Genomic DNA, 20,662 nt, shown 5'->3' with positions numbered 1-20,662 from the left:
TATAAAGAACTTATAAAACTAGATATTAAAATATCAAATAATCAAGTTAAAAATGGGTACAGATCTAAATATAGAATTCTCAATAGAGGAATTTATATGGTTGAGAAACACTTCAATGTTCAATATCCTTAGTTATCAGGGTAATGCAAATTTAAATTACTTTGAGTTGCCAACTTACTCCTGTCAGAATGCCTAAGATCAACAACACAGCTCATGCTGTCAAGGAATTAGAGCAAAGGAAACACTCTTTCATTGTTAGTGGGAATGCAAACTTGTTCAGCCACTATGGAAATAAAATTGGCAGCTGCTGAGATGACTGGTGTTGCTGGAGGGCTTCTCTCCAGGTTCCCCAAGCCCCACAGTCCCACAATCCACTTATAAAATAATCACTCAGATGCTTATATCACTTATAAACTGTATGGCCGTGGCAGGCTTCTTGCTAACTGTTCTTTTGTCTTAAATTAACCCATTTTTATAAATCTATACCTTGCCATGTGGCTGGTGGCTTACCGGCATCTTCACATGCTGCTTCTCCTGGTGGTGGCTGCAGTGTCTCTCCCCTCAGCCTTCCACTTCCCAGAACTCTCCTCTCTCCTTGTCTCACCTACTTCCTGCCTGGCAACCTACTTCCTGCCTGGTCACTGGCCATCAGTGTTTTATTTATATAGAATGATATTCACAGCATTTCCCCTTTTTTTCTTTTTTTAAAAAGTAAGGTTTTAACTTTAACATGGTAAAATTACATATAACAAAACAATTATCGAGCAAGAATTACAGTTACAATATTAAAGAAGATGTCCTATTTATCTTATATTTGTGAATTTAAGGTTTCATATCTAACTTATCTTTTATCATAACTGAGGAAATTACAACTATCTAGTTTTCAACCACATCAAAGACCTGAGAAGGAACATAATGGTACCTGAGAAATGGTAGATGGATGCAAGCAACTTTCGGGAATCTTGCAAAAGTAGACCAAGACAACTGGCAGCCTGGACAGTCACCTAATGTTTTTCAGCATTGTTGGTGCATTTAAATTGGCTACAGGCCTATAGAGTATCTGACAGACCATTTTCAGAAGCAGGATTTCTGAAAGACCATCTTACCCTGTCTTGGCAGAGTACAGTGGTCGCTTTCCTTGTGTCCCGCTTGTCCAGAAAGGACAGCATTGCATTTGTACTGTCAGCCATCAAGGCAAGGGCAGTTCTTTGCCCAGTAGGCCATTTTGTGCCAAAAAGACAAACTTCCAAATGGAAATGTCTTAGAAGCCCAACATTCTCTTGGGATCAATTGGTGTAGCCAGGAGCAATTGTGTCTCACGTCAACAGAATTTTAAGTTATTTAAATGCCATATTCTCTAGGTCTATGAAGTGTTTGAAGATTACCTATCTATCTGAAATATATCTATGTATACCTAGAAAACTTAACTAACATGGCTACAGATATGATTATCATAGATGACTAATTATTAATCTATTATTTAATTATCCATTACAATTTTAAATGAGTTACATAAACATAATACCTCAAACAAGAATAGAAATATATATATACATTATAACAAAATTAACTTCAAGTTTGTATCAATAAACTAAAATTTATACCAATGTAAAACATTTTAAACATAAACTAAAATCTTTACCAATGTAAAACATTTTAAACAAGTTGTTCTTTAAAAGTAGGTTCATTAATCTACCCTTGTATCTTATCATCTCTATATCCTCCTATATATCTATATCATATCCCCCCCCCCTTTTTTTAGAAAGAGATCACATTTATAACCAACCTGTTTTAAATAAAAATATTGGTTTTTCCCTGTCCCACACCAGAGGGCTGTTTTGATTTGGGACACAAGAATCTCTTAACCATTTTTTTAAAGCAATATGTCTGGGTTTAGAGGGGGAGTGAGCCAATTCCACCTCTAAAGCCAGCTTGGTATATTTGGGAATTTGGAGGTAGCATCTCTTACTACTTCCTGCTGGAGGGGGGCGCTGTATCTTATGGGGACACAAAGAAAATTTTAGGCCTATGGGGTAGTCTGTGAGGCTGTATTGTGTGAACCAGTTGCCTTGAAACCGCTCTGGAAGTTGGATCATCTGGGCCATGATGTCATCGGAGACCTTTCAGGGGGTCTTGGCTGGTGAAACCTGATGTATCTTAATCTGGAACAAATCCACAGCCTCTGGCTTTCTGTGGAAACAAAAGCAGAATCTCTTTTCCAAAGCAACATATCCTTAAATCCAAATTTTGAAGTGAAGGTACCTTTAAAATATACATTTTGGCATAACTCAACAGCTTTTGTAATCAAATATTTTTCTTCAATTACGAATATCAAAGAGAACATAATCCAGATTCTCTGTGTGGTAGCCATCTTTACGTGGCTTATGTTTTATATTACCTCGAGCCTATTGCTTTAAGCTGCACCATTCTAAGACTGAAACAGCGCTGTGGCTGCTGGCTCTGCCCACTTCAGCTTCCCATCATGGCAGTGGTACGTTTTCCGCCAGCTTGAGGAATCATCAATTCTCAGAAATAGTAGGTCTAAGCTTTTATCAAAGCAGCATGTAGTCCAGAAACCTCTTTTTTTTTTTTTTTTTTTTTTTTTAATACTAGTAAAGACTAAATCTACCACACAGCGTAATGTGCTGCTGGCAGACGTCTCATTTCCACCATACTGTTTCCGCCAGTGTTCAAACCTGCGTTTTGCGGCGTCTAGCTGCCTGTATGAGACAAAAAGCAGGAACCTGGTTTTGGCTCTGTTTAGAATTGGTTATTAAATATTGTCAGGTTTAAGGTGGAAACTCGAGCCGTTGGGCGCCATTTGTTGCTGGAGGGCTTCTCTCCAGGTTCCCCAAGCCCCGCAGTCCCACAATCCACTTATAAAATAATCACTCAGACGCTTATATCACTTATAAACTGTATGGCCGTGGCAGGCTTCTTGCTAACTGTTCTTTTATCTTAAATTAACCCATTTTTATAAATCTATACCTTGCCATGTGGCTGGTGGCTTACCGGCATCTTCACATGCTGCTTCTCCTGGTGGTGGCTGCAGTGTCTCTCCCCTCAGCCATCCACTTCCCAGAATTCTCCTCCCTCCTTGTCCCACCTACTTCCTGTCTGGCAACCTACTTCCTGCCTGGTCACTGGCCATCAGTGTTTTATTTATATAGAATGATATCCACAGCACACTGGGGATCAGTCTACCTAAAGACCCATCCATGCCACTGTTGCATATATACCCAAAGGTCACTACATCTAACCACAAGGGCACTTGCTTAATTATGTTCATTTCTCCTTTATTCATAATAGCCAGAAACTGGAAACCATGTAGATGTCCTTTAACTTAAGAATGGATAAAGAAACTGTACATTTACACAATATAGTATCATTCAGAATTAAAAAAAAATGACATCATGAATTTCACAGGCATATGGATAGAACTAGAAAAAAAAAATCATCCTGAGTGAGGTAACCCAGATCCAGAAAGACAAACATGGTATGTACTAACTTATAAGTGGATATTACTATTGAGTAAATGATAATCAAGTTACAATGCACAGACCAAGAGTGGTTGAGGAGTGAAAGGGATAGGGAGTGAGGAGGAGAGAATGTGGGGAGAACTGGAATTGGGGGCACCTGGGGAACAGTATGGAAACCTAGTGCAGTGGAAATGGCCTGGAATCTCTGAAGGTGATCCTAGTGAGGACTCCTAGTAATGGAGGATATAGTCTGAACTGAACATCTTTTTTAGCCAGGCAAGGCTTCCAGTGGTGAGACTGGTTATATTCGGTTGAGTTTTTGGTCATGGAGGTCCTGTGGAGATCTCTACACAACTCAGGCTGATGAAAAGACAGAAGGTTGTGGTGGTATTGTGTTCCCCAAAATATTGTGCACCCTAATAAACTTATCTGGGGTCAGAGAACAGAACAGCCACTAGATACAGAGGCTAGCAATTGGTGCACTCACGCCTTTAATCCTAGCATTCCAGAGGCAAAAATCCATCTGGATCTCTGTGAGTTCAAGGCCACATTGGAAACAGCCAGGCATGGTGACACATGCCTTTAATCCCAGAAAGTGAGCCTTTAATCCCAGGAAATGAGGGCAGAAAGCAGAAAGGTATATAAGGCGTGAAGCCCAGGAAGTAGGCTGGTTAAGCATTCAGGTTTTTGAGAAGCAGTTCAGCTGAGATTTATTTGGATAAGGACTGAGGGGCTTCCAGTCTGAAGAAAGAGGATCAGCTGAGGAACTGGTGAGGTGAGGCAGCTGTGGCTTGTTCTGCTTCTCTGATCTTCCAGCATTCACCCCCAAACCTAGCTTCAGGTTTGATCTTATTAATAAGACTTTCTAAGATTCGTGCTACAGAAGGTTGCCTTCTGAAAATTGGCAGCTAGTCCCCATTACCAAGGATATCTTCTACTCAGTTCATTGACCATCAAGAGGTCCAGCTGGTGCAGGCTTGGGAGCCTTCACCCCTATATTCTAGGCTCTTTGGTGCAAGAAGGTACTTTGCAGGCTATGAAAAGAAAACCTGGAAAACAACCCAGTCACAAAACCCTCCACCTACAATGACACTGTCCTGTCTGCAAGATGTGCAGAGGCAATGGTGGTGTCGAACATGTGCGAGTGGCCAACCAATGTTTGGTTTAACTTGAGGCCCACCCCACCAGAGGGAGTCCATGCCCTACACTGCTTGGATGCCTGAGAGTGAGTGACTAGACAGCACAGAGACCTAAAGGTAGAACCAAACATGATTGGCAAAAGAGAACAAATGAATAAATCAATGGAATGATTCCTAATGATATTTTCCTATACTCATAGACTGGTATCTTGTCCAGTAATCATCAGAGAGGCTTCCTCTGGCAGCAGATAGTAGGGGATGCAGAGACCCAAAGCCAGACATTATGTGAAGAGAGTCTAAACTGGAGGTCTCCATTGGGTCCCTCCCCTTGGAGATTTTGGAACCCTGCAGAAGAGGTGAAGGAAAGAATGTAGGAATTAGAGGGGATGGAGGATACCAGGAGAGCATGGCCCCCTGAATCACCTAAGCAGGGCTCACATAGACTGAAATAGCAAGTACAAGGCCTGACTGGGTCTGCAACAAGTCCTCCTTATGTCTGTTAGCTTTGTGTTCTTTTTTTTTTTTTTTTTTTTTTTTTTTTGGTTTTTCGAGACAGGGTTTCTCTGTGTAGCTTTGCGCCTTTCCTGGAACTCACTTGGTAGCCCATGCTGGCCTCGAACTCACAGAGATCTGCCTGGCTCTGTCTCCCGAGTGCAGGGGTTAAAGGCATGCGCCACCACCGCCCGGCTAGCTTTGTTTTCTTGTGAGACTCCTAACAGTGGGAGTGGTATATCTTTGACTCTTTTGCCTGCTCTTGAGACTCTTCCTATTGGGTTGCTTTGTCTAATCTTGACATAGGAGCTTTTGCCTTATCTTATTGTATCTTACTTTGTCCTATCTGTCTGGCATCTCTTGGAGACCTGCTCTTTTCTGAAGAGGAAACAGAGGGAGTAGCTCTGGGGGAGAAGGGAGGTATCGGGGGAGGCTAAGATGAGTGGAAAGAGGGGAGACTGTGGTTGGGATATATTGTATGAGAAAAGAATATTTTCAATAAAAGTTCATAAAATAAAATAAAATTAAAAACTATCAAACTTGAAATCAATAGCAAACACATCTCTACTAAGTACACAAACTCATGGAAATTAAGTATCCCATTTCTGAATGATGAATAGATCAAAGAAATGAAAAATACATGGAGTAAAATGAAAACAAACCCACAATACAACAATATCCTTAAAATACATTAAAAGTATTTCTATTAGGTAACTTTATAGCCCTAAGTCCCTACATTAAAAAAATCAGAAGGAGTATAAATAACCTTATGATAAAACTCAAGATATTGGAAGAACAATTAACAAACCAAACCCAAATCCAATGGACAGAAAGAAATGAAAGTCTGAGCAGAAATCAATGAAATGAAAACAATACAAAGAATCAATACATCTCAGAGCTGGTTCTTGGAAAAGATGAACAAGATAAACAGACTGTTGGCCTAACTAACAAAATGGAAAAAAAGAGATAGTCAAAATTAACAGAATCAGGAATGAACAAGGAAACAATACAAAATACAAAGAAACCCAGAATCTTATCAGGAAATACTTAAAGGACCCATACTCCATTAAGTTGAAAAATCTAACATAAATAGATGAATTTCTTGATTCATTCAAATTATCAAAGTTAAAACAAGAAAACTTAAGATCCATAAAACATAAGGAAAATGAAGCAGTAATAAAAAAGCCAACAACTAAAAAGCCAGGGCTACATGGTTTTATAGCAGAATTCTACCAGACTTTCAATGAAAACACAATCAATACTACTTAAAATTTTATAGAAAAAAATGAAAAGAAAAAAGGAAGAAACAAAGAAAGGAAGGAAGGAAAGAAAAAGAGTTCTTCCAATTTCCTTCTACTAAGCCAATATTACTCTAATAACCAAACCAGGTAAAGACATAACAACAACAAAGACAAAATTACAGACAACTGCTCCTGATGAAAATAGATGCACAATTCTTGAATACTTGCAAACCAAATACAGGCACTCATTGAGAAGTTCACCCACCATGATCAAGTTGGCTTTATCCAAGAGACATGGGGATAAAAATGGTTCAATATGTGTAAGCTAATAAATGAAAAAAATATATAAATGTATTTAAAGAAAAAAAGCATGATTGTCTCATTAGATGCAGAAAAAGCCTTTGACAAAACCCAACATGTTGCATGATAAAAATCCTAGAGAAGATAGTACTTGGAACATAACAGCATAATAAAGGCTACATATGACAAACCTATGTTCAGTATTATCCTAAATGGAGAAAAACAAAACAAAACTCAAAGCAATCCCATAAAAACAGGAACAAGGCAGGAATGTGTGAGAGCCCACAGTGACTCCAGCTTGTGGCTTGATGCCATCTTGACTCGAGGTCAGAGAGTTCAATCTTATCTTTGCCCCTTAAGGCTGGATAACAGGATGTTTGGCCGAAGGTGTGGTTACCAGATGTCTTGAAAATTTAGGAGGTGTTACTTTGTTACTTGAACCATGGTGTCCTTGAGAGGGGGAGGTCTTTTGCCCCCCTTGCTTTGGGTATAAAAAGCCTGTGAGAAATAAACTCAGGGCTACTGTGGTTGTTGACTCAGCCATCTCAAAGCTATCCTATGTCTCTGTCTTTTGTCTTTTTTTTTTTTTTACATTTATGTCTCTATTTTTCCTATTATTTCTCAATTCTCATTCCCCTATTCAGGACTGTTTGACAGGTTGGGTGGGACCTGGCAGGAATGTCCATCATTCCTACCCCCTTTGTAACATGAAACAAATATATCTGAGAGAGGGTAGAAGATCTGCTGAGCTGCTTCCTGAATAAATAGGAAATTTAGAATGAAGAGTTGAAGGTAGTTATGGCTATCAAACCAGTTTCAAAATGAGGATTGTAATTAAAATTAAAAAAAAAATTGTATGAGTATTTTGCCAGCATGTATGTCTGTGTAACATATGCATGGCTGGTGTGCAAGGTCAGAGAGTGTTAGATTACCCAGGGACTCGAGTTACAGATGGTTGGGAGCTGCCATGTAAGTGCTGGGAATTAGATCCAGGTCCTCTGGGAGAGTAGCCACTGCCTTTAATGCTCAGCAATCACCCCAGACGCATATTTATTATAGCTCCATTGACTAAATCAAGGAAGGAACCAAGTTGTTTAACAAATAATGAGTGGGTAATGAAAACCTGGTGCATATGTAAAATTGTAAATTATTCAGCTCTAAAGAACAATGAAATCACAAAATTTGAAGGAAAATGGATGGACTTAGAATGTATAATATTAAGCAAGGTCACTTACCTCGGAAGGAAAAAAAAAGACACATGTTCTATTTCATATACAGATCCTAGCCTATTACACACACACACACACACACACACACACACACACACACACACACACACACTATAGTAATATTAACAGCAAAGAAAACAAGACAGGGTAATAAAAAGACAAAATGCTTATTGATGAGTTCATATACACAATGCAGTTTAAGTTCTTGGAATAATCTTCCAAGGTACAATATGTTCTGAATGTAAAGTAAGTCATTAAATGGGTAGTGTCCCCATGTGATCCCTTGAGGGACTGTTATTTTATAGTAACAGCCTAAATTTCAATTTGTGTTTTTCAATTTGATTATTCTTGTAGGTTATATATAGTTCCTCGTAAGTACTTAAGATTGCTGAAAATGTTTAAAATATAATTTTGATAACCATATTTTAGAATACTGATTTATTGTCCCCAAATTTAAAAAAAGTAGAAGGCAGAAATCTGAGAACATTGAGAAATGTGGCTTTTCACTGGATCTTGTAATTATAAATTACATCACTGCTGATGAATAAACATACTTTTTAAATAAAAAAATCAAAAATTTTGAATAATGTGTCAAATATCACTGGCATGTTAAGAAAAAGATGAAAGACTAACTGGCCATTACATTGAACAGTATGACAATTACTGAAGATGTACAAGAGTAACTTTAGACTTCTTTTGTGATAATGATGAAATCTTCATATGAATTCAACTGAGAGTTGGTGTTTGAGACCAGAAACATATACTGTGAATATTGTTCTTGTTGTTGGCATAGGTGTGCATGCATGTGGTATGGAGGCCAGAAGGTAACCTAGGTGTAGTCCTCAGAAAATGCTTTGATTCCTTTGAGATTGGATGTCTCATTGGCTCAGAAATACTTCCGATTCTGCCTCCCTAGCACTATGTGTCACTATGCACAACACTTTCCACTTGGGTTCTGGGATCAAACTCAGTATCTTTTTAATAAAGGATTCAAGCCACCCTTTAAATATTATAGAATATATCAGAAGAAATACACACTTGATAAATTCAGCTAATAGCAAACTCTTCACAAGAAATAGGTAGAAAAATAAATAGGAAAATAAATACATAGATTAAAATAGAAGAAAATGAAATTGATGAAAAGTATGTCTATCATGATTTTTATTGCACTTATTTTATTTAATAAACACTGTTAGGATGCTAAAACTGTGTTAGATTGTTGTATAGTAGTTTTCTCAACATGAACCTATAACTCTGAGGGGAAAAACACTTTAGGACAAGGTTGCTTTAAAGGGAAGTGAAATGTTCCATACTGTGGGGAAGCTCATTAAGTTTGGGACATGAACTCAAAATAAATTGAGAAAGTCCCTGAAAAATGACCAGACTCATTAGGCCCTCCTCCAGCATGAGTAAGGTGTAAGAACTGCTTAAAGACACTCTGAGACAAGTGAGCTTCCCAGATTATTCCCAGACAAGATGAGCTACCTGAAAGAGGCAAAGACCAGCCTAGATGACTAGAATAGGATCAGACTACCTGAGCTACCTGAAAAGGATATTCTCAAATCTGTTGGATTGTCTGCCTTCAAGTTGTGTAGTGTACTCCAGGTTTCCAATTTTCATGAGCTATTGTCAATGATGAGGTGGGGTTGGGTGATACTGCTTTGAGTCATTTCTGTCCCTCTAAATAACCTTCCCCATATATTTTTGTTAATAAGCACAATAAAATTCATTGGTTCGCAATGTTGGACTTTAGTGGTATCCATACTTTGATCTGCCATCAATCAATTCTCTATCAAGTGTAAACAGATATTTGAACTTAAATGAGGTCACTAAGAAAATGAGTAGGTAGAAGTAGAGAAACAAAGAGACTGAGGCCTGGGACACTTAAAATATTAATTAGGAAGAGAAGGAATCAGCAAGGAAACAGATTCAGTCATGATTCACTGAGGCAGAAGTGTTGTCTTCTGTAAGTGAAATATGTATCAAATATTAATAAGACCTTTAGCAATTCATGCTATACATATGTTCATAGGAAAGCTTACACACATTCACAGCATTTTCAGTATCCCATATTGGAAATAATCCAAATGCATCAATTAGATGGATAAACAAAACCTAGTCCATTTTTAGATGAGTTCTATAATCAATCGTGTTAACACTGTTGGATTGTCTAGATTAAGACTTTCTTACTCCCTAAATAATTGAATACAAACTACCTTGTTATGTAGCTTACTTTATCTAGAAATATTTAAGATATAGAAGTGGTTGTGGTGAGATAATATATAAACATTATGCCATTTTATGTCCAAGACTTAGACAAACGGATTTTGATATCCTTGGGGTATTTGGGAACAAATCTTCCAGATACTAATATTCCATACAATGGAATACTGATAGGCAATAAAGGCAAAGTATAAATATATGTTAGGATATGAATACACCCTGCATATATTTGGCCAAGGGATAATTACAAAAGAAAATATATTGTATGATTCCATGTACATGAAATGCTCACACATGGCAGTTTTTATTGAAGCAGGATGTTGCACAGGTGAAGATAAAGAGCAGGATGACAGCTAATAGCTACAGAATTTATGTGGGGGGAGTCAGTGTTCTGAAATTACTGATGCTTTCACCCTACTGAGTGTAACTTAAAGGGGTAAGTTTTATGGTATGCAAATTATACTTCAATAAAACTATTACTACAAAAAGCAGCAGAATCTAATTGATGTATTAATATTTCTGTTTATGTTTTCTTCTTGTTGTCCTTTCAGTTTGGGATCTTATTTTCAGAGATTTGTTGATTTTTTTAAACTAGCTAATCTTAATTTTTTATTCTCCATCCATTAACTATATTTTCTAACTTTCCCAAATCAAAGATTAACCAGGAAAAAATGGATGCTTCTAGAGAAAAACTATTGTTTGAGACATTTTAACATGTGACTAAGGTCCAGAACTGCTGTGGGATGTTCTGTATATGTGTTGCTCTGATTGGTTAATAAATAAAACACTGACTGGCCAGTAGCCAGGCAGGAAGTATAGGCGGGACAAGAAGAGAGGAGAATTCAGGGAAGTGGAAGGCTGAGGCAAAGAGCCGCTGCCGCCATGAAAAGCAAGATGTAAGGTACCAGTAAGCCACGAGCCACGTGGCAAGGTATAGACTAATAGATATGAGTTAATTTAAGATATAAGAACAGCTAGCAAGAAGCCTGCCATGGCCATACAGTTTATAAGCAATATAATTCTCTGTGTGTTTTACTTGGTTGGGTCTGAGCAGCTGGTGAGAGATTTGTCCTGACCGTGGGCCAGGCAGGACTGGAAAACTCTAGCTACACAGAACTACCTTTCAGATAGATAATCTATGTATCACATGTACCAAAAAGTGAAGAAGCTGCTGTTAAAGTAACATAAAATTTAAAAATGTAGTGTTCTGTGTATGTGTATAAAAGTGACTATGGCATATGTATGTAGGTGCTGGAGGTCAGAAAGTGGCATTGGGTCCCCTGGAGCTCTAGTTACAGGTGTTTATGAACCACCTGACATGGGGGCTGGGAACTGTATTTGGGTTCTATGGAAAACAGCAAGTGCTCTCAACTGCTGAATCATCTCTCCGGCTTCTTAAAACATAATTTGTGACCCAAAAATAAAATATATCATGAAAGAGCTTAAATTTCAAACTTATTTTTAGAATACATAACATTGTAAGAATGCAAAAAACATATGCCCTTCACGCTGAAAAATTTTCTTGATGGAATAAAAATAACAACAGAGAACAGGTTGTATCATTTTTATAGTTAAGATCAAGACAGAACACATAGAAACTCAATGGTAAAGATAAGCTTACAGCTGACTTCCTATCTTGGATAATAGGATTTTAGGATACAATAAGACCTGAGGAAGTTAGTTGAAGATATAACATTAATACACACCTTGTACAAAATATTCAAATTTGGGGGATTTCATTTCACAGAAAAATACCAAAAATTCTCTTCCAAAACAAGTATGTCAAAATACTTCATGTAGATTATTGACAAGTCATAGGACTCAATCTTTTCTGTACCTCTCAAGTATATATATATATATATATAAAAACACTTTCAGAGTGCCTTTATAAGTGACAACAATCCTTTAAAACTCAGTTGCCTTTTCAATTCTCAGTTGCCCATGATAAACTTCTGTCCAAAATATCGATGAAAAACTCCAAAAAGAAGTTCCTAACTTTTAAATGTATGCCATTTTGAGCAGCATGACAAAAACTTCAGTGTCCTGTTCAGAATATCAACAATCCTCTTCATTAAGTGTATCCGCACTGTATATACTACTTGCTTGTCATTCATTTAAGTAGACGTTTAGTTATCAGAATAAACGTCATGATTTTATAGCAGTTGTATACAGAATTTGGTATCATCTCCAGTTTCAGGCATCCACTGGGGGTCTTGACCCTATCCACAGCAGGTAAGAGGGAACTACTGTAGTAATACAAGCCTTTAAATTCTAGACATTTTACTGTTTTTGGTGCATCTTCTTACGCATTTCTTCAAGAGCTGCTTCTTTCTCTTTTAGAATCTGCTTAAGTCTTCTTATTTTCTCATCTCTGATAGTTTCTTCTAATTCTGGTGGTGTCACTAGAAAAATATCTTCAGTATAGTTTTTATTAAAATAATTACTTGGTTCAAAAGATGTACTTGAACTTAATGTGCCTTTTTCCTGTTTCTCATGGGAGTAGTGTTCTATCTCAGTTATCTTGTCTTCGTTGGTTGTGCTATGTCTTGTGACACTGTTTTGTTGTGTTATGTCTGATGCTGGTAAAGTACTAAGCAGTTGGGAATTGGTAACATCTGCTCCATTCATGACCGTGTTACCAGCTCTCTTAATTTTTCTCCTTTTTGTGTAATCCATCTTCTTAACAGTTTTTGCTTTTCTTTTCTTAGGAAAACTCTGCTGCAATGTTAAATAAGACAAAAAATAATGTTATTGCTATGCCACATGCTCTCAAATCAAATATCAAACAAACAGCAATTAAATTTGATTCTACAAATTTTACTGGGGATATAACTATAGTAAAAATTGGATGCTACTAAATGGCACCAAAATGAAATGTCACAATCATAGTCCTAGAAAACAAGCTAGTTTATTTACATGGTCTTGCTTAAATTGGGTATTAGAAGTCATCCTAACCTACCACTAAAATGAAACTACCCGAGAAAAACAATTGACTTCATTTTTCATTCATTTGCAAAGTAGGCACATGTAGAAACTTCTCCTTAAAAAGGTTTATCTGAAAAGGTTGAAGTTCACAATACTAGATTATAATGTATGTAAGCATAATTAACAGTATAGTGCATTACTGACTATATATGCTGCTTATGAATGTATTAAGTGTTAATACTTCAACGAATATCAGCATGCTCACATTTTCTTTTATATTTATTTCCTTTAGGTAATTCTTTAAAACAGGATAACTAGTTGAAAAACTTTTGACTATCTGTTACATTACAAAAGGAAAAAACCAGATGACTAAAAATACTTAGAACTCAAATTAGGGATATATTTTTATCTGTGTGTAAAATTCCTTTTGTCATTGTTTAGTATGAGATATTTGCAAATTTGGTAAAAAAAATCATCATTCAATCTATTGCACATTAAAAACCAGATAAAAGATAAATATAACTCTGTATCTTTGTCATACCTACAAAAATGTCATACAGTTTAAAAAAAATTACCTGTTTTATTTCTTCTTCCTTCAGCACAGAGTCTGCATCTTTGTAAGAACTACTCTTCATCAAACTGCTAAAGGAATCCAAACCTTTTCTAGAGCCCAGATGGTCAGGGATTCGAGTAAGACACACTCTCAAATCTTTAGTGAGACCAAATAGCTTTTTAAATTCAGCATCACTCTTCACATATGATGCCTTAGTGGTGCTTCCTTGAGAATACTTCTTATTTCTTTCTTGAGAATCTTTCTTTAACATTGATGCCATCTCATACTGAGTCTGGAATTAAGAGAAGAAAACACAAACAATATTGCTAATTACTCAGATTACTCTGTCAGACATGCAACTAAGCAATTAGCTATTCTCACACAAAAGAACAATTCATACTTTAAAAGATTTGCACTTCATTTATTTTTACCATGCATTCAAAAACTGAATTTAAATTTAATACAAACTTAAAATATCCATACAATTACTCACTTTATTGTACAGAAAAGTAACAAAGGTCTATTCTCAAGTAAATGAGGAGAGACTAGATATGACAACAACTTTAAAATAATCTGGGCCGGGCATGGTACCCTATAAATCCCAACACTCTGGAGGCAGAGGCAGGATGATGGTGAATTCAAGGCCAGCCTGAGTTACATATCGAGGCACTAAAAAACAAAATAAATCAAAACAAAAACTTTACATAACAACATGTGAAGAATGTGGTCTTCTGTAAGTTTAATGTTTCCAACCAATCTCATTTTAATTAGAATTTACCTCCTTAGTTTTTAAAATTCAGTGAGTTTTGTACTGAAGGGGACAGACACTAACATTACTAAGCAAGCAAGCACAGAAAAAGTGGCTACACATGTCCTAACCAGATAATGGTAGCAGATATGTTATAGAGTTAGAGGAGTCAGAAAGGGCTAAAGAGAAATACACATCTTTAAAAGGCCACCCCCGCCCCCGAAAAACAAAATTTATAGCTCGAACACTCAAAGATGTTGATAAAAATTATATTTGATGGAAAGGTTCTGACATCTTCTATTTCACCCATTTCATGATACTTTAAAAAAAAAAAAAAACCTATGGATTTTTTTCTCATGACTATAACCAAAAACAAAGCAAGAAAAAAATGTAAAGCTCTACCCTCAAGTTTCCACCTTTAAATCCTATCTCTTCTATGAAGTTTATTTTTTTATATACTAAACATAGGATATTAAGATTATATGCAGTATACACATGTATGCATAGTCACCCAATCTTACTAATCCTTGAAGACATATCACCCTCCAATTCTTCTGCACTTAGTTCTGCCTTACAGATTTGCCAAGCTAAATAATGAAAGAGGAAGATGCTGCTTAGACTCTATCAACTGTACTCCTCTAATATTTATTCAGATGAGAGTTTTAAGTAAGCACATGTGGGTGGGGTGTGTGTGTATGTAGGAGACAGCAATCAATTTTGATGATTAAGAAATATTTTCCACAGAGATATATAAAATGAACACCCTGACACAGGAAAATTACCTGTAATTCTTGGTCTCTGAAAACACACTGTTGTGAAGTAACAGTTGCTGCATCAACAGAGGAACGTATTTTCTCTATGCTCTGGATGAGATTTCCTTTTCTGGGGGCATTTTGTCCTGTCCTAAATCCATCTGGAAAGACTGGGTTTGTAAATACAGTCTTACTCTGTTTAAGGTAGATATTGGATTGGTTCATAGTATGTAGGTTTGTCATAGAAAAGGATGGTCTCTTCACTTTTTCCTTCTTCACTGCTTTTAGATTGGTCACGGAAGCAAGCTGGGTATTTGAAAGTGATTTTGTCTCCAACTGGAAAGATTTACTTTTAATCAAAGCACTATGTACCTCTTTGGATGTTTCTGTGCCTGGACTTGAACTTACTACCTGTGATGAATCTTTCCTTAGTGGAATATTCTGTTGGTCATTTTGTGATGGCAGACCACATTTCCCCTTTTTAGTCAACAGATAGACTTTCCCATTAAACATTACCAAAGCATTATCTTTAACAGGCACATTTGTGGGTTGTGTCCCATTAGAACTGACGGTATTCAACAGAGGTGTATTTACAGTATTATCTCCCATTTTTTTTCTACCTATAAGAGTTTTTAAAATCTTTGAAGCCACATTATTTGATGACTTAACAGGAACAAGGGACGGAATACCAGGCTGTAGACTCTCTTGAAAATTCCATTTCATCCGAGCAGCTTGAGAATGCTGACAACCTTTTAACTGTGTCTCTGTAGCAACATTCAGTGGAATTTTCATGGTATTTGATATCGTTGGTTTGGGGTAAATAGTCTGAAAGTTCTTGGTAACTCTATTTTTCACTGAATTTACAGGTGATACAAAAATAACTGTTGGTATTTGGGAGGGTTCAACTGTTCCTGAGGTACTTGTGGCTGCAGTTGCAAGTGTCTTTTGCTGTACTGAAGGAGAAAAGGTTGATGCAGGTGTAGATTTCACTTCAGCATGGGCTGGAATCTGTAAATGATGCCCAGAAGGCAAAACTGAAGAATTCACATTCACTGGAAAACTTGGGGTATTGACTACAAAGTAAGATGAATCATTTTGTGTTGAGGGAGGAATAGCAAATGTTTGCATGGTGAGTCCATCATTTTTCACACCATGACTCTCAACTTTAGAAACTGGTGGTGTAAAACTTCCAGTCCCCACAGAAGTAACTCTACCTTTTCCCGAGGCATCTACTGTTCCTGTAAAAAAATATTTTGTAGTAGTGGCTGGCTGGAAAATGGGCAATTGAACTGACGCACTTGTGGAAGAGCTGGAAATCTGAGTTTGAAAAGTAACTTGAACTGGTTTTCCTGTATCCCCTTTCAAAGCGTCAGATACCACTGGAGACTGAACTACTGGGGTAAGATTTCCAGAAGATTTAGTAATTGGAAGTAATTGCAGAAGATTTTTTCCATCCGTGCCAATCTTCTGAACTACTTGGTACATGCAGCCTGAAACACTTAAAAAAATATTTTGAGTAAATAAACACAACATACTACAAGTTATATACATTTTATTTAAAACAAGTATTTGCAATTACTTTAGGTACTAAAATTTAGTAACAGTATGTAATTTTAAGTTTGCAATGTAAAAGATAATGGAATAGACTTTGAAGAAAAGATAAAGATATAAGCAACTTTGATTCAGATGTCACAAGTAGGTTATGAAATCTTAACATTTATTTCAAAATGAAAAGCTTTCTAAAGTTGTACTCAAACACAGTGCTATTAGACAAGACTCTTCACAATATTATCATTCTCTTCTTTAATTTCTATTCTCTTCCTTTATTTTACCAAGCAGGACTGTTATTTCAACTCTAATTTTGCTACTTCTATCACTCTCCCACCTCCAATTTGTTCTATCTTCTTCCTTGACAAATTCTGCCAACTTTTTTCTCTTGTTTGAGATCTCTGATGTGGTGATATTTCAGTTTGTTGATTTAATGAACATACTCATGTAGAAACCATTTCCTTCTTGGATTATTGTTTCCATGTATGTGAGGTACATGCTCCACAGCCCTTGAAAACAACAATTATTTCTAATACTTTTACTATAAAACAATCTGAACATAGTATCATGGAAATTTTGGTTGAGAGGTTTTCCATAAAGGGATAGCATACTTGAGAGGAATATATTTTTTAGATTAGTCCATTGCAATCTTCATTCTTATGAGCTGTTATTTAAATTCAAATTGTCAGGTTTATACAAAGCCAAGATACATTCTCTGCATAATCCATTTGGAGGTTACTTATCAAATTATATTTAAAACCACCTTTCAGATCCTAGAAAGTATAGTGCTCTCATGTAATGAGAGGCAATCACATTCCTCTACCCAGGTACTTCTCTCCTATACAACTCTACTTGAAGCTTAAGTCTCAGCATAACTGATACTTCCTAAGAGACACATTCTCTAGCCAACTTAACTATCCTTGTCCTTCCTTCATAATAAACATTGCAGTTAATTTCCTTCATGCTACATATTCTTATCATATACCTATGTTTATATCTACAGATGATTTTTCATGCTAAGGTCTAAAAACGTAAACCATGAAGTCCACAAATTGATATGTTCTTAGATGACTAAGAATAAATGAAGAAAACCTTAAAGACACACATTAATTCTTAAAGTGTAAAGGTCTATTTTACAACCTACAGGTGTGATTTTAAAATCAAGTATAAATGAAAAAACCACACCCAAAATTCTATGTATCCTCACTACAACTGAAACATGTTATCCTCGAAAGTTTTGAAACAGAATTCTGTGTATGAAAACTTATACTAACTTTTAGTAAGTTTAGAGAAATATAAACACAAGGAGAAGTCTCAGTTCTTGCTTTCAGGGTTTTAAAGACCCACCTGCACTATCTCTGCAAAAAGTACATTGTAAGCACAACATGAATTTATTCAACATTAAATGAAAATGTACTCAATGAGAGATGAGCATGGTGTCTCATTCATGGAATCTTAACACTTAGGGGGTGGAGGAGATTGAAGGTGAACCTGAGCAAGAGAACAACACCAAGTCTCAAAACCAACTAATGAAGTACCGAGTTTTATGGTTCAAACACCAGGCTTTGTTAGCGAAAATGGGTCAGGCTAAACCTGATCCATTCTGGTTTTATGTTAACTCACAGGCATGTAGTTTTCAGACTTTAAAAGGATGAAAAACACTTCAAAAAGGAATTCTGTACCAAGTTCTGTTAGGAGATTAAACTGCAGTATCCAAAATATAAAGTTTGATTATCACACAGTGGCTGCTGAGCTGCAATAGAGCTAAGTAGTTCCAAGAGAGACTAAATGGTTCTCAAAGTCTAAATATTTACTATCAGAACTCATAAACGATGTAGTTACTGAATCCCCCACTAAAACCAGGTATATAAACACAGACAGGTAATTATCATGAAATAAGATAAGTGATATATTTGAAGAAATAAAGAAGTGCTTGCACCTGAACCTTTTCCTAAAAATATTCTCATTCGAAGACTTTCAACCATCTTTGACAACTCATCCTAGCTAGAGAATATTAGTCTTTTTACTCTGTACTCTTTTCCACATATATATCAATAAAAAATTTTGTATCTGTAGGGATACAAGATATATATCCAAACTCTCCCTGGACATTTTACTCAGAATCTTGTGGGCTCCTGAAACTCAAAATGGCCAGAATGTCTGTCTTCCTTTCCATACTCTCATAATTCCTTAGGGGCCTGTGTCGGAGTACATAAATCCTGTTTTCTGACCCTGCTGTAGTGAATCCACTATTAAAAAAAAATCCTGTTGACATTAATGAAATTTTCCTTATCATTAAATTCATTCCTAAAATTCTACTAAAACTTCATTCTCAATGACACCTTTTTTTTTTGGTTTTGGTTTTGAAGAGAGGGTTTCTCGTGTAGCCCTGAATGTCCTGGAGCTCACTCTGTAGACCAGGCTGGCCTGAGAACTCACAGAGATCTGTCTGCCTCTGCCTCCAAGTGCTTGGATTAAATGTGTGGTATCACCGCAGCCTGGTGCAAATGACACTCTTACTATACCACATGAAGCTTTACCTCATGAAGCTTTTCTCTTTCATGGTTCCTACTGTGTATAATATGTTCTCTTGACTTTCTTAATGTCTCCTTATTAATGTTCCTGTATTTTAAGTATTCATCCTCGATTATTCCCCCAAATATTGTTATTGCCCTATTCATTTTTAACACCATTTTTCTCCTTCAAGGTATTTTCCCCTTAAAGATTGAACTCATTTTCATGGCTTCAACTACTTCCCTCAATCATCTCCTTTGCAATAATGACTATTATAGTTATATATTTTTACTCCTAGCCCCACTATTAATCCTCACCCTTTTTTGTGGTCTTTTATCAAACATTTTAATTTAAATATCATCATTTAAAATCCAACAAGGTAAAATTAATCTCTATTAAAACTAGTACTATAGTCTACTTTCCAATCATGGAAGAGTGCTGATTGCAAGCTCACATAGATTAATTACCTAGTTAGCTTTGACTTATTATCCTTCGTATAAATTTTTAATTCATAGCACCATGAATACATGGTTATAAAAGATAAACAGCTAAGAAACATATCCTAAAATGAATGAAACATCCAGATTATAAAGTTTTCATTCTTTTACTAGGTCTTTCCCATTTTGTTTCCACTTCTTTCTTACTAGAATATCTAATATCTCAATTAGCTCCCACCATCTTGTGGCTCGAATTCTTCATCTCATCCCTGTATTCTGCTCTGGTGTTTAGCCTTTCTGATTCTAACTGCTGCAGACTAGCATGTAGCTATGTAAGATTAATGCTGGTTTTAAAATGCTGCTTCATACTCAGTTTTAAATTAATATTCATCATTGCCAATCCAGTTTGCAAAAAAAAAAAAGAAAGAAAGAAAACTATAATCAATAGCTACACCATTAACTGTAACTTCTCTACATGAAATCTCTGCTCTTACCAAAGAAACTCCTTTATGTCATGTACATTATTTAACCAAGTATTCTTTGGTCCATCACAACAACATAAAATGAAGTTCTAATTCTAGCTCTTCCATAAAATATCTGACAGTCATACCAACTCAACTTTTGTTAGCTTTGGACTATAAAGCATTATTGATATTATTCCAATTAATATTGGAATATAATGCCTTTAATACTACCTACTTTAAAAAAAGGAATTAAATATTGCTTTTCATAGTAACACTGAAATTCCTTAAGATGAGAAACTCAATAATTCTACAATTATTTTTCAAACACCAGGAATAGTAAACCCTCAAAAATATATACAAAAAAAAATCCAGCGTAGTTCTTTCCAATTGCCAATCCAAGAAAACTAGTTCAATACTTGTGTAATATTTGATGTAAATATATTTCATTTATTAGAAAAATATGCCTAACAAACCAGAAGCTTCAACAGAAATAACCTATATTTTATAATTATTTGTATTAATACAGAGCAAGTATACTTCAAATGGCATGTAACTGAACAAATTACACTTTTAATGTCTCACATGTTATATTATAGGCTAAACAGTTTCCATATTCTT

At 36.0% G+C, this 20,662-nt stretch overlaps 1 protein-coding gene across 5 annotated transcripts in view; it reads right to left on the bottom strand.

Annotated features, from left to right (window-relative positions):
* Positions 1–11,651: 11,651 nt before the first annotated feature.
* Positions 11,652–20,662, bottom strand: part of Lrif1 (ligand dependent nuclear receptor interacting factor 1) — an 86,973-nt gene continuing 77,962 nt past the window's right edge. For 2 of the 5 annotated variants that reach the window (XM_076574789.1, XM_042279679.2), the window contains exons 2-4: positions 15,112–16,579; positions 13,604–13,873; positions 11,652–12,821 (exon numbers count right to left, since the gene is read on the bottom strand). In XM_076574789.1, coding sequence (XP_076430904.1) covers positions 12,384–12,821; positions 13,604–13,873; positions 15,112–16,566 — 2,163 coding nt within the window. In that variant the 5' untranslated portion in view covers positions 16,567–16,579 and the 3' untranslated portion in view covers positions 11,652–12,383. The remainder of the gene's footprint in view (positions 12,822–13,603; positions 13,874–15,111; positions 16,580–20,662) is intronic. The other 3 variants (XM_042279680.2, XM_042279681.2, XM_076574788.1) reach the window with 2 other exon arrangements.

The sequence above is a fragment of the Peromyscus maniculatus genome, chromosome 6 (assembly GCF_049852395.1).
Source record: "Peromyscus maniculatus bairdii isolate BWxNUB_F1_BW_parent chromosome 6, HU_Pman_BW_mat_3.1, whole genome shotgun sequence".
Lineage (NCBI taxonomy): Eukaryota > Metazoa > Chordata > Mammalia > Rodentia > Cricetidae > Peromyscus > Peromyscus maniculatus.
The sequence above is the reverse complement of the archived record's forward strand: the minus strand, read 5'-3'. Positions and strand labels throughout refer to the sequence as shown.